This window comes from Lemur catta, chromosome 21 (genome assembly GCF_020740605.2).
Source record: "Lemur catta isolate mLemCat1 chromosome 21, mLemCat1.pri, whole genome shotgun sequence".
Classification (NCBI taxonomy): Eukaryota; Metazoa; Chordata; class Mammalia; order Primates; family Lemuridae; genus Lemur; species Lemur catta.
In genome coordinates, this window is record NC_059148.1 from 31,216,994 (window position 1) to 31,231,372 (window position 14,379).

General features: G+C 48.2%; 1 protein-coding gene across 3 annotated transcripts in view; it reads right to left on the reverse strand.

The window, feature by feature from the left end:
• Positions 1-14,379, reverse strand: part of STX2 (syntaxin 2) — a 32,979-nt gene that overhangs the window by 2,778 nt on the left and 15,822 nt on the right. Inside the window, exons 4-11 of one of the 3 annotated variants that reach the window (XM_045534309.1) lie at positions 13,304-13,378; positions 11,349-11,422; positions 10,610-10,718; positions 8,164-8,237; positions 7,922-8,059; positions 5,038-5,148; positions 2,851-2,975; positions 1,534-1,647 (exon numbers count right to left, since the gene is read on the reverse strand). In XM_045534309.1, coding sequence (XP_045390265.1) covers positions 2,895-2,975; positions 5,038-5,148; positions 7,922-8,059; positions 8,164-8,237; positions 10,610-10,718; positions 11,349-11,422; positions 13,304-13,378 — 662 coding nt within the window. In that variant the 3' untranslated portion in view covers positions 1,534-1,647; positions 2,851-2,894. Of the gene's footprint in view, positions 1-1,533; positions 1,648-2,479; positions 2,976-5,037; positions 5,149-7,921; positions 8,060-8,163; positions 8,238-10,609; positions 10,719-11,348; positions 11,423-13,303; positions 13,379-14,379 lie in introns of those variants that run through there. The other 2 variants (XM_045534308.1, XM_045534310.1) reach the window with 2 other exon arrangements.

Sequence of the window (14,379 nt, forward strand, 5' to 3'; positions counted from 1 at the left end):
TTGGCTTAAGAAACCTGGAAGTCTGTGTGGGGGAGCAGGGAAGGAAGACACGGAAATGAGGGGCACGTCATGCTGTTCTCTCCAAAAAACCAAAGATTCATCATTGTAAATTACAGTTGCGACTGCTTGCCACACTGTTATCTAAGATCACGTCTGCGGCACCTGGACAGCTCTAAACTGGAATCGGCAGGCTGCGCGCTCGACTGATTAGGGCCCGATTACGGCGCCGAGCACGGCCAGGCCCCTCGCTGAACTTCCCGTGACTTGCTCAGAACCCGGGGCGCTGCCTTTGGCATCTCCCCTCTCCTTCCAATTTTTCTCTCCTCGAATATCTCCTGGAAGGCCTGACCATTCCCTTACCCTCTTTGCATGTCTTACTACGAACCTTTCTTAGCACCTTCCAGAGGGACACTTCCTTTGGCCTCTGGTGCCTCCCACGGGGCCCCCCGGTGCCCTGGCTCTGCTCCCGCTCTGCACGCGTGCTCTGATCACGGCTGCCAGCGCCTGGTGCATCCCGTGTGTCCTCTCCCGCCCTCGCTGGCTTTCACAACGGTTGCTGACTACACAGCATTCAGAGTGCCAGAATCCAGGTGGCATCTAGTCTCCCGGTGACAGCTCCAACCAAAGGCCTGGGCTTCTCCTTAGTGGAGAGAGTACAGCCCGGGAGTCAATCCAGCTTTGAGTGTAAGTCGTGGTCCTGCCACCGGCTGTCTACAGATCTCCGCCTGTCCCCTTACATGTGAAACGGGGCAGTCCCACGCTGCAGGGCGGTGGGGACTAGGGTCACCTCTACCAAGCAGCCCCCACCCCGGCCCACCCTGCAGGGCAGGCAGGTGGGGTGCAGTGCCCGGCCTACAGGAAGGCAATTTGCTAAAGGGTGAATGAACACACCAAAGTTTTAAAAGCATAAAGACGTTAGTCACTGCCTTCATATACACAAATAACTGCTGGGCTGCACTTGGATGTGTTTCCATGAGTGAGGACCATTTTGTGCTCATTCTTGTTTGCAGGTACGGGGCTGAGATGGGCGGCCCAGCCCCTGCTCCCCAGGGTCACGCACCGGAACCTTCTTTCAGTCAGCGCCAACACTGAGCGGCACCCGCGAAGAGCGGTACCCTTTGCTGGGTCCACGCTAAAGACTGTAATTGTATCTTTAATGTAACCACATTAAACTAACCATACGGCCACTAAGAAAACCTAAGAAAATAAGTATTTTAGAAAGAATTATGAAAATATCGAAAAACACCATTGTATTAGTGAAAAAATCACATATACCATTTTTTTCAGCAGAGCTAAGAGGAAAGACTTAGGAAAGGAACATAAACGCTCTGCCTAATAAAAACAGAGTGCCCGGGGCCTTTCTGCCTTCTCAGGACAGGAATGTCAACAAACACAACACCCCAGAGCTCACCACAGACGTCACCTCAGTGTCACTGTGCAGCCTGCATAGATGTCACAGCTGCTTCTCGCCTGGCAGCTGGCAAGCGCGACAGAAATAAATCTCACAGGCTGAAGAGCAGTTGTGACACTCGCCCCTGCAAGTCTCCCTTCTGTCTTCTGAAGTCTGAGGTCACGTCCACACACAAGAATGAACTGTCCCAACCTAGACGCCCTGGGGCACATCACAGTGTTCTCGTCACAGCAATTCTGCCAACAGACGTTTACAAAGAAATGACGAGTAAGTCCAAACAATCTGCCAGGCAGCATTCTAGCTTAACGGTTCATGCAAGAACGAAGACTCCCAACGCCTAGCAAAACCAAAAGGAAAACACAAAATCAACTGAAGTTTGGGGAAAGCTGTTACTCATATAGTGAACAAAAAAAATGACCCTTGAAATAAATTGAGTATCTTTTATTTGGAATCCTTTAATTGGAATTAACAGGCATGCTAACAAAATAAATAGTTTTTGTTTTAAGAACAAAATAGGCTGGGCGCGGTGGCTCACGCCTGTAATCCTAGCACTCTGGGAGGCCGAGGCAGGCGGATCGTTGGAGCTCAGGAGTTCGAGACCAGCCTGAGCAAGAGTGAGACCCCGTCTCTACGAAAAATAGAAAGAAATATATGGACAGCTAAAAATATATATATAAAAAATTAGCCGGGCATGGTGGTGCACGCCTGTAGTCCCAGCTACTCGGGAGGCTAAGGCAGAAGGATTGGTTAAGCCCAGGAGTTTGAGGTTGCTGTGAGCTAGACTGATGCCACGGCACTCATTCTAGCCTGGGCAACAGCGTGAGACTCTGTCTCAAAAAAAAAAAAAAAAAAAAAAAAAAAAAAAAGAACAAAATAGATGCTGTCAAACAGAAAAGTCAAGGCAGCTCACACCTGTGATCCCAGAACTCTGGGAAGCCAAAGTGGGAGGATCCACTGAGATCAGAGTTTGAGACCAGCCTGAGCAACAGAGCGAGACTCTGTCTCAAAAATTAAAAAAAAAAAGAAAAGTTCGACAAAGGATTTTAATTTTAGTCAATGTTTTTCTTAGCTTTAGATCCATTCTCTCAATTCCACGGTAAAATGAGTTAGTATATGTTACCAAGCATTAACGACTTTCAGTTGCAATTATTCTAAAAGTTAAAACTGAGACATAAATTAAAATACTATATGTTAGTTTCTAAGGTGAGAATTAATCTTCACTGATGCGGCCGTGACATTTAGTGACGGGCAAGGAGTGAAATGTTCTCCCCAGACTGAAAGCAAAGACTAGAGCAAGCACAGAGCTGCTGCTGGCCACATGGCCACCCTAAAGTGATACAAGTAACATTTCATCATTTTTAAGTCTATTAGAATTGGGCAAGCACTGTTATCGGGTAATTGCGAGAATTAGTAAGTGAATGAGTTAATTGGTTACTTACTGCCGCCCCGGCAGGCAGGCACGCACACTGACGTCTCCACACCATCACTTGCCAACTGACAAACCAATAATTAGAGCAATCACGACAACCAGAACCACTGACACAGCAACAATTATCCACTTTTTCTGTCAAAGAAAAGCAAGCTGATTATGTCACGGTTAATTTCATATTGCCGTGTTCAAAGACAGCCTTCATCCAAAATAAAACAGTCCATGAGAACTCTAAGTTGCAGGACATCTGCCTAATCCTGTTTGGCAGTTTTTAGTTCTCAGAAAGAGTGACTTTTAGAGTCCTTGAAGATAAACGGTCTCCCTCTTAGCATGTTAGGTCTCAGCAGTGGGGAGCAGCGTGATCACACTGCTTTGGCACCTTCCAGGGGACGGAGACGCACAGCTAACTGTTCACACACGCAGACGTGCGCAGCCATCCTGGCGGGACGCCCCTGGGCCACACAGTGTCTGCCCTGCGCTTGCCTGCGTGCTGCCGGCGGTCCGCCCTTCGCTGCTCCTGACAGGCCGCGTGGAAACGCCCTTCCCACTGGTGCTGCCGGCCCGAGGCCGCACGCAGCTGCCCTGCGAGTGAGCGCAGCATCCCGGGTGGGGACGACCAACCCCGGGGCGGGTGTGGCAGGAGGGCAGACAGCAGCAGGGCCACACTGGGACCAGACGGGTGGTTTCAGTTCTCAGGCATTTAATCAAAAAGGCAGTGATAGCTTTTGAGGCCGACATCACGTCTCGGGCCAGTTGACACGCTGGTGACGTGCAGACCCCAAGCGCCCTACGAAGCCAGCTGACTCACCCGCGGGTAAGAGTGAACATGTTTCAGACCCACCATCTTTCTTCTTTATAAAAGCAGTGAACTTTCACTGAAGTTCTCACTGGACTGACGCGCTTAGGGCATGGAGAAAAGGAAGGGAACTGCCCTTTTTAGGGAAAGTCAACTCTGTGCCTGGAACTAAGCTAAGCACTTTATGTATGTATCTATCACCTAAAGTTACATTACGGGTCAATACTTTAAGAAGCAGCCCCACAAACCAACGTGAGAAACAGTGTCTTATATTCCAGTGGTCACATTTAGCTATGCCCCAGGCGGGGTCGTGTGCTCTGTGGGCTGATGTCGCAGCCCGGACGCACGTCCTAGTGCCGTGTCCAGCTGTCTGCACACACAGTCTGACTGCCTCTTCCTCCCACCGTGAACGTCTCTCCTGCTGACCTCACGTGGGGACACCCCTGACCTGCTGTGAGCCCCACCCTCCGAGGAGGCACGGTCCTCTCCAGCAAGGAGCGATGACAAGCACCATGCAGCGGCCTGGTGCCGCGTGTCAGTCCTTCCGCACCGCAGGGAGAAACAGGGACTGTCGGGCGGGCACTCAGCAAGATTCATGGAGACTTTCCTGGCCCTTAGAACTTCAACTGTGGCTTCCTAGTTTTCTTGGAAGAACTTTCATTCACACTTAAGAACCAGATAGAGGCGGAAGCTCATTTACAAAGCTCACGGATCCTCGGCACCCTGCACGTCAGCAAAAGGAGGGGACAGAGTGGAAAGTCCATCTCTCGAGTCTCAGAGGCAGTAGAATAAAATGCTACATTAGTAATGTATGTTTTACATTTTGGCCCCAGTAACATAAACAAACAAAAAATCACACAAGGTCCCTTAACCCTGTTGAATGCAAAGTATGTGGGCCTTAAGTGAGACTCCATTCTTTTGAGGATTTCTTTAAGTGGGTGCTGTGCAAGATTTTAGGTCCACAGTCTCAAATAATTCTCTTCTTTCCTCCAAACCAAAGAATTAGCAAATAACCTAAGTAAGAATAACTGTTCATTGCATAAAGCGTGTAACCAACAATTTTTAGGAGAATTTACAATCCCATCAGTTTTGTAACTACCTCCAAATAATGACCCAAGAAACAGAACTCTAAAATTCAAACTCCTCCCACCTAGCAAAGGGAAATAGCACTGAGTTTGGTTGTGAAGGGCTTTAATTACTTAGAACACAGAACGGTTTATACTCAACATAATTTATCTAATACATTTTTAGCAAAAAGAATTATTTCAGTTTAAAACAAAACATTTATTTAAGGAATTCTTATTTCTTGAAATATCTTTTAGGCAGCCTTACATTAACGTATTACAACTTGAAACCAAATGAAAAGAAAAACACACTTTAATTCTTTAAAGCCAAACTCACCCTTCTCGCTTTGCTGCGATATTTAACAGCTTTTTTAGTTTCCTCTTTAGCATGTTCTACATAGTCTGCGGCATTCATAACGTTTTTTTCTATGTTGTTGATCATTTCACCCTTAAAACGAAAAGTATCAAACTTAGAAAATATTTTAAATGACTTAATTGTGTATCTTAAGACAGCCATATAGCAAGTGTCTATGTAAACACAATGTGCATGTAATGGACACTGAATTCTTTTCACATTTACGGAAAGGTAAAAAGACCATTTACAAATGCGCCAGATATCAAAGCACTCGACACTTAATTTATATTTTTAAAAGAACTAAAAGGAATGGGCAAAGATGTTGGTAATTAAAGGCACACGGAGCCGATTTTGAGACGTGCTGCACTGTGAGCTCGTCTTACAGGGGAGCGTGAGGAAGGAGGCTGCGAGCTTTAGGCGAAGCTGATGTTTACTGATACGCACAGACAGACAGAATACAAAGAATGGCATCTCTTCTAACAGGTGGCAAACTGCAATTCTTAAAGGTATCAGTAAACTAAGGATAGCGTGTGTCTGACACTAAGCTGACAAGTGGAGGAGCAGAAACGTAAGTGGAAGTGACTGCGGTGAGCGTCGGGAGGAAGCACAGTACCTGGTCCTCGGGCCCCAGCAGACAGAACCTGCAGCAGTGCGCAGCAGAGCAGTGGAGAAGGACGGACAGTTAACTCACACGTGCACAACTTAACCTTACTAGTAAGCTGCGGCTACACTCATATTCTGAATTATACGAGTCAATGTAACGCAACGCTAATCGACCTCTCAAAGGAAACAATACAACAGAGCTGGGAACAGAGCAGTTCTTCTGATGCAGCGTAACGCAATGCCTCTGGTATAGAACAACTATAAAGTCCGTGGTACTATAAAATCTTTAGTAGTTGCAAAAGAAGCTCCTATTCTTACGACCTGGTTGGTTTCCTCTGGAATACTTCCCCAAAGTAAGAAGCTGGGGGTACTCCCAGCTCCCCACCTCCTGCATCCTGAATGGCCATGGGTCCAGCCCAGTCAGAAAGGAGGGAAACTGTCCCACTCCCGTGCGGGGTCGGTTTCTGCTAGCAGGTGCCCGTACCTGAGCTGTCCACACACGCTTCTGTGACGTGGTCCCTCGCAATACAGTGTTCTTTACGGGGTTAGTGAGGCACGTGGCAATGAGCCCTGTACGTGGGGGGCGTCCTGTCCCCCTCGCACAGCCCGGGCCATCTCAGAAAGTGAGCTCGTTGGACTGGAACCCGCCCAGGGGACGGTCCCAGCTCCAACACGTCCTGAACTCTCAGGAGGGCTGGGGAAGGGCCTACTGGGGCAGCTCCACGGGGACTTTCCCACTTCGCCTGCTGGCTACCTGAATCCCACCCGGACACCGGACCCACAGATGACGGAGTCCTCGCCACACACGGCACTTGGAAACCACGGGAGACCTCATTCGGGGTCCCCAGAGCTGGGTGAGCACATCCACACACCTAACGGACACGCACCATCTCGTGTTTACACTGAACTGCACGCGCTTCTTTAATCTGCATTCACACGCCAGCTCTCTCAGACGGGCCCCCGACCCCCAGCCCCCGCGCCTGCGCACCGCACAGACCGAGGGCACCGCGCCACCTGGAAGCTTCTCCCGTCACGGATGGATCCCTTTGGGGCTTATTCCTTTACATAGTCTCCCAGTTATTACTGTGCTAAACGCTCTCACAGGAAACTTGAAAATACACACATTTAGAGAAGAAACTAAAACTCCCACAGCCTCACTGTTGTTATGCTGCTCGATACATTTCTTTCGTTCTGTGAATACTGTTCTGTGCAGCTTAGTTCATGCCACACATGTGTATATACATTTATACATGTATATGGAGATAGACATAAGCTCTTTTGTATCTCCCTTTTACCTTAATTCTAGCACAAACATTTGTATGTTTCATTAAAAATTCTCCACACAAAAAAAGGTTTATATTGCCTTATATTTGCCCCAAAAGCTGACCTACGAACACACGGTAATTTAATTACCCAGGGCCGGGCACGGTGGTACACGCCTATATTCCCATCAATTTGGGAGGCTGAGAGGGGAGGATTGCTTGACACTTGAGGCCAGGAATTTGCGACCAGCCTGAGCAACACAGTATGTCCCTGTCTCCACAAAAAAATGTTTTTGGCCGGGCGCGGTGGCTCACGCCTGTAATCCTAGCTCGGGGAGGCCGAGGCGGGTGGATCGCTCGAGGTCAGGAGTTCGAGACCAGCCTGAGCAAGAGTGAGACCCCATCTCTACTAAAAATAGAAAGAAATTATCTGGCCAACTAAAAATATATATACAAAAAAATTAGCCGGGCATGGTGGCGCATGCCTGTAGTCCCAGCTACTAGGGAGGCTGAGGCAGTAGGATTGCTTAAGCCCAGGAGTTTGAGGTTGCTGTGAGCTAGGCTGATGCCACGGCACTCACTCTAGCCCGGGCAACAAAGTGACACTCTGTCTCAAAAAAAAAAAAAAAAAAAAATGTTTTTAAAAATTATCTGGGTGTGATGGATCGTGCCTGAGTCCTAGCTACTTGGGAGGCTGAGACGGGAGGATCACTCAAGCCCAGAAGGTCAAGGCTACAGTGAGCTGTGATCATGCCACGGCCCTCCAGCCTGTGTGACAGAGCAAGACCCTCTCTAAAAAATAAAATAAAAATATAAAAAAAAATTTAATTGACCAGACCAGTCCCCTACTTTTGAAGGATTAAGCTGTTTCCAGAATTTCAGTGTTACACACACTGTAACCAACTTCTGAATTTTGAGGTTGGCTCTACAGTGACGGCTTCCCTAGACACAGTGAGATCAAACGCGAGATGCCCCAGAGCGGCAGGGGCGCCTGTGGTCACCTGGGTCTCCACGAACATGGCCATGTCCATGAACATGGCGTGCAGCTCGCGGATGCTGGTCTCCAGCTTCATGATGTCCTTGTGACGAGACTCGATCTCACTGAGAGCTTGCCTGGTAATTTGTGAATCTGATATAATCTTGGAAAAACAACAGTAAAAGAGCATTACTGAACTCGTGCCTGGCGAGCAGTGAGCATAAGCATCACCCGGGGCGCAGGGTGCGACGCCGCAGGCGCACTCACGTCGCACGTGAAGACGGAAGGCCTCCCGCTCTCCAGCATCTCCTCCAGCTCCGCGTCCGTGGTGGTCCTCCCGGCTGCAAGAGCAACGCGTAGCCACTCACTAGGCGGCACAGCTTAGCGACAGGCCCTTCCACCCGGAGTCGGCAGCTAAACTCGAATGAGCTGCTCACGTTTCACAACAAGGCTGCTCTGCTCTTTCAGACATCTGCACAAGGCAGGTGTTAAAGGTGAGAGAAATGGCCCCGAGACCAAGAAACAGGAAAACTTTATACATGGAAATAATAGAATCTCACTTTATTAATAGTGAGAAACAAGTATACAAAGGAAACTGATTAATAATGATTTGGATCCTAGCACTCTGGGAGGCCGAGGCGGGAGGATTGCTCGAGGTCAGGAGTTCAAGACCAGCCTGAGCAACAGCGAGACCCCATCTCAACTAAAAATAGAAAGAAATTATATGGACAACTAAAAATATATATAGAAAAAATTATCCAGGCATGGTGGTGCATGCCTGTAGTCCCAGCTACTTGGGAGGCTGAGGCAGGAGGATCACTTCAGCCCAGGAGTTGGAGGTTGCTGTGAGCTAGGCTGACGCCACGGCCTCTAGCCCAGGTAACAGAGTGAGACCCTGTCTCAAAAGAAAAAAACACAAAGTCTCACTAGAAAAGCGATCTGGTCAGCATTACAACTGAACCATCACTTCTGCCAAGATAGAGTAGCAGAGACCATATTTACCCTCCCACTTGAAATAACAACAAACGACAGACAAAAATCTATAAAATAATGGTTTTCAAGACACTGAGCATCAGGCAACAAACAGGGACTTCCAGAGATGGAAAACAGCCAAGGGGAGGCGATGACTGGCCACGTCACGGTGGGACTGGGAGTGTCCCAGCCACGAGACGGGCAGGGGCCTCAGGGGGAGCCCAGTGCACGCCCTGTGTGGAAGAGACAGAGCTGAGGGGCAGCTACAGTTTACAAGATTGAGTCCCAGGGAAAAGAGGCGCACGGACAGCGCTGGAGACTCGCGCACGCCCTAGGTGCAGGCCAGAGTGCTGCGAGGACACGGCCAGCCAGACCAGAGAACTGCACGGCTCACGGGCCAGCAGACCAAGCGCTCAGCAGGGTCTCGCCTCAGGAGTGAGGAATAACAGGCGCTCACATAAAGCCGTCTGGTCCCTTTAAAAGCAAGATCCAAAAGGAATAAACTGTGTTCAAGTGATTTAACTACATTCCAAAACAAAGCTTAGGAATATTTACAAAAATATTCAAAAATACAAAAACACTCAGCACCCAACAAGGTCAAATTCGCAATGTCTGGCATATAATCAAAATTTCCCAGACATGGAAAGGAGCAAAACACAGCTCATCGTCTTGAGAAAAATCAACCAGAACTACAGAGAACCCAGAGTTAGGGGACAAGGACGTTACCAGTTACTATCACTGAATTCCAGAGGTTCAGGTAGGCAGATACCTGCAAGATACAAAGAGGACCCAAGCAGAACTTCTAGAGATGAAAACTACAATGTCTGGGATGAAACATACACTGGAGGGGACCGAAGGCAGATGAGACGAGGAGGAAGAAAGATCTATAAACTTGAAGATGCTGAAGGCAGCAACGGAAACTAACCAAAATGAAACACACAGGAAAAAAGAACGTAAAAAATGGAAAGAACCCCGCTGAGCTACGGGACAAAGTCCGGGGCTTAGGGATGCGCAATGGCCGTCTCTGACGGAGACGAGAGAGCCGAGAGCCGTGAAGGGCTGAGGCTTCACCTCACCTGCAGGCTCACGTGCTCCCTGCCAGCGTTTCCCGAAGTGGGCAGATCCAAAAGCCGGGGTCAGAGACAACGGGGCACAGCACAGCGGGCGGCATGGGGTCACGTCCAGCAGAGCAGCCTGGGTGGGGGTCATCCCCAAGGTAGGCTGTGTCACAGCCAAAGGGCCTCGAGCCCAGGAAACCCTCGTCTTTTATGACAGGGAGGCAGCAGACCTGGCTGCCCCAGAGGGAGACGCTGCCTCCGCCTTCCAGGGCTGACAGCTGCCCAGACGCCCTCGAGGAGAGCCCGGGGCGGCGGGGCAGCGGGGCCTCTGCTCACAAGACCCACGAGACCGTCTCCCAGCCGGGACAGGAGGGGATGGACGGGGTGGAGGACACAGAAATACCCGAAGAAAAAGTAAATGAAAACTTCCCAAATCGGGCTAAAACTCTAAAAGTAATGGCAATTAGAAGGTAATTTAAAGTCCACTCACTTAGAATTTTCTGAAGGATGTAAATAAATAATAGGTTTAGTTGATTCAAAGAAAAGGAAGCTATAAGAGGTCTTCAAGTTTTACAATACTGGTAAAAATAGAGATGGAATTTTCTTTTTGAACTTAAAGTACTTTGAAGCGAGACCTTACGGAAGAGAACTGGGTTTTTAAAACAGAATGTTCGTCCACTCACTTATCTCCAGCTGACGCTGGATGCGCCCCTTGCTGCGCTCCCGGAACAGCGTCTGCGCTTCGTTGTACTCCGTCATGGCTTCCACAAACTTCCGAGACAGCACCGAGTGCTGGCAACACAGGGAAACGCTACACTGACATATAACGGTCATTTCCCCACTGAAAGTGACACGTAAAACGTCACACCTGGAAACACAAACTAGGTATTTTACTCTTTTAAACAGAAAATACGACAGCAACGTACCCCAGAACCGAACCTGTGCTGAGAATTTGACGTGCATCACCTGATTCAATGTTCACAGGAACCCTACCATGTTACTGGCATCCCGCATTTAAAGAAGAGAAAACCATGATCTAGGGAGGTCGATTCGCCCAAAGTCACAGGCTTTACTGATAAAGACTGAATCCGGGCTGGGGCCCAGCAGGCTGAGCCCAGAGCAGGGCTCCCTGCTCTGTACCCCTCTTTGCTGCTCCATAAGCCCCTAAAAGGTGAGGATCCCACAAACACTACCATCATTTGGACAATTCTCTGCTCTTCAGAATAGAACCCTGCTGATGGGCTGAATAGGTTTTTCTTCGTAACAAGGAGATGTACTCTATAAATACTATATCCTTTTTAGGCAGGAAGGTCATGAAGATAAACATGGCAGTAAAGATAAAAGGATTGTGAGTTTGAAAGAAGAAAGCAAAAAGGCTTATTCTTCAACGTTACTTCACTCTAAATGAGGCTGATCTCAAACCTGGGTTCTTCGTATCCGAAGATCCACTGAGGTCCGGTTCCCACTCTCATCCTGATCAAAACTTTGTTCGATGGCTACAAACAAACAGGAAAGAGTTATGTTTTGAATTTTAAAAGGAAAGGTGTTTTTTTTTTTTTTTTTTTTGAGACACAGTCTTGCTGTCACCCAGGCTACGCTGCCGTGGCTCCATTGGAGCTCAAAGCAACCTCCAGCTCCTGGGCTCAAGTGATCCTCCTGCCTCAGCCTCCCGAGTAGCTGGACTACAGGTGCACTGCCACACCCAGCCTTAGTTCTTTGTTTAATTTGAAGTATAGGTGAGACATCATGATTCATTTTGTCTTAAAAAAAAAAAGTCCTAATTCTGTCCACTGAAAAGGACTAGAGAAAAATGAGCAAATCACTGCGCCTGTACTGCAACACAGACCCAGCACACGCCGCTCTCCCTCTCTAAACACCATCCCGCACCGCAGGAGGGGGACTCCTCGGAGAAAGGGCTGACTCCAGACTTCCTGTCTGGGGCAGGAAGTATGCAAACTGCATGTGGATCATCTTGTCACGACAAACAGCAGGAAGGCTACAAAGACCACGCGGGTCATGGAGAAGACTCAGAAATCAACTCCTGCTGGCCCACGAGGGGCCATCGGAGCAGCGACAGTAACCGCAGCAACGACACACCAGATGCAGGTAAATCCGTGTGCTCACACGGCCGTCTCGGGAGGATGCCAGGGAACCAACCCGTGAGGATCGTGCCAAGGAGAAAGAATCCACCATGATCCTCTTTCCTACGCAATCTACACCTCAGATGACCAAGGCTTTGGACAGGGAAGGTTTCTTTTTAGAGAACTATTCCAGCTACTAAACAAAGAAGGAATAATAAAATCAAAATAGCACTGTTTGCAAATTCTAATGAATTTATGGATCCTGGAAATAATCATTAATTTTGATAATATCACAAAATAAAATGTTGTTATATCTTTTTGTTAAGAGACGAGGTCTCGATATGTTGCCCAGGCTGGTCTCCAATTCTCTCAAGTGGCCGGGCCTACAGGTGTGTACCACCTCGCCCGCTTGCTGCTGTACCTTAATGTAACCGTTAACATCTTAATGTAACCACTAATGCATAACACCTGCAATCAGATGCCGTATCTTTGCATTAAAAACCCCACAAAAACCACCTGAATCAGAGCAAGTCTGGAGACCTTAACTACCAACCTACCACAAATACAGAGGACAGTGGAACCTCCTAGAAACACTACAGGGCGGAATCAGCCAACCTGAAGCTTGGTAAGTTCTGTAGGACAAATGACCCGGTTTCTCTAACCGAAAGGAAAAAGTGCTAGAAAGAAAAAAGATGAAGGGAGAACTGATTTTAAAGAGTCTTATGAGACATATCAACCAATCAAGGGTTTGCTCCTTATTTTGGGTTCCAATTCAAGAAAACTGTTAAAAAAAATAATAATTGTTAAGATCACTGGGGGGGCCCAGGCATGCAAAATTCTAAGGGAAGAGCATAGCAGATGAACAGAATAGCAAATTCCCCACAGCAAGAATGAGGCCAGGCACTAGCACTCTGGGAGGCTGAGGCAGGAGGATCACTCAAGCCTGAGTTGGAGGCTGCAGTGAGCTACAATGACACCACTACACTCCAGCCCGGGAAACAGAGCGAGACTCTCAAAAAAAAGAACTTGGCAATTCATTTTAAAGGCTATTTCACCTTCCCAAACATCTGAAATTTAGCCCAAATTGTCAAAAAAAAATAACAGTATAACAATTTGTAGGCAAATACATAATCTCACTGAATATGAATCAGAACTTTGAAATACATACAAATAATTTATTTTAAAGTGGTCACAATTTTAATTTTTGAAAATGTAGAAGAATAAAAACTCTGTACGGAAAAAAACAATTACCCGTACTTCCACTGTCGATAATTAAACGCAAAACTTTAAACTTACCCTTTAACTTGGCTCGAATTTTATTAGCCGTTTTCTTGATTTCTTTGTTCAGATCTTCAAGCTCTTCTTTAATTTCTTTAAAAATTTAAAATAAGCCATCTGAGCTATAACATCCAACATAAATAATGACCAATAAATTTAAATGAAACAATGTTCTTAGTAACTATTCAAGTCATTCCCCCCCACCCCAGAAGAAAAACTACTGCTTATACCAGTGGTTCTCCAAGAGTGGTGCCCAGGCCGACAGCTCCCCTCCCGGGCGAGGGCTCAGCAGAAATGCACATTCTTGGGCCCTGCCCTGCACCTGCTCAATCGGAAACTTTGCTGGGGGCGTCCCAGCACTCTGAGCTAACAAGCCCTCCAGACGACACCTAAGTTTGAGATCTGCTGTCTGTACCCAGCAATTGATGGAATAGCTGACTAAATCCACTGCTAACACTCAGACCTGAAAAAGGAAAGCAGAGACATAACCATATTTTGAAGAAAAAAAAAGTCTCCACGTGCCTGGTGTTCCCACTGCTGTCACACAGCAGCCACCACTCTGCCCCCCCTGGAGCTTCCGGCACAGCCAGGGCTCCGTGCAGGGCGCCTCCCACCCGGCCCACACTCGCAGCGGCAGACTACGGGTGAAGGCCCGCAGGCCAGAGCAGCGCCAGCGCTCCAGGATGGAGCTATTGACGGGCATGTGCTTTTGTGCCCGGCTGCCTCAGTTGCCACAGCAGGCACAGGACGTCTGCCCCACGCTGCAAACTCACGTTGCCAGTCCAGTGGCTAACGTGACCTGAGATTTCTCTTTCCTCAGCACAGAAGCTGTTGGGGAGGCAGTAAGGCCCCCACCTGTCTCAGGAGCCCTTTTGCCATTTTAGAGAGTCCCGCACTTAACCCTCACCCAATCACACACACGTCAGCCAGGGAAAAGGCACGAGTTACCACTGCAGACAACCTGACTAAGAAAAAGAACAAAAGCTCCCAGAGATGCTGATGCTCTTCCCAGCAACCCCTCCCAAAGGCACACACGGTGACACCCCGGGACCTGCTGTGCACCAGCACGTGCCAAGTCGTCTCCAGCCTCGGCT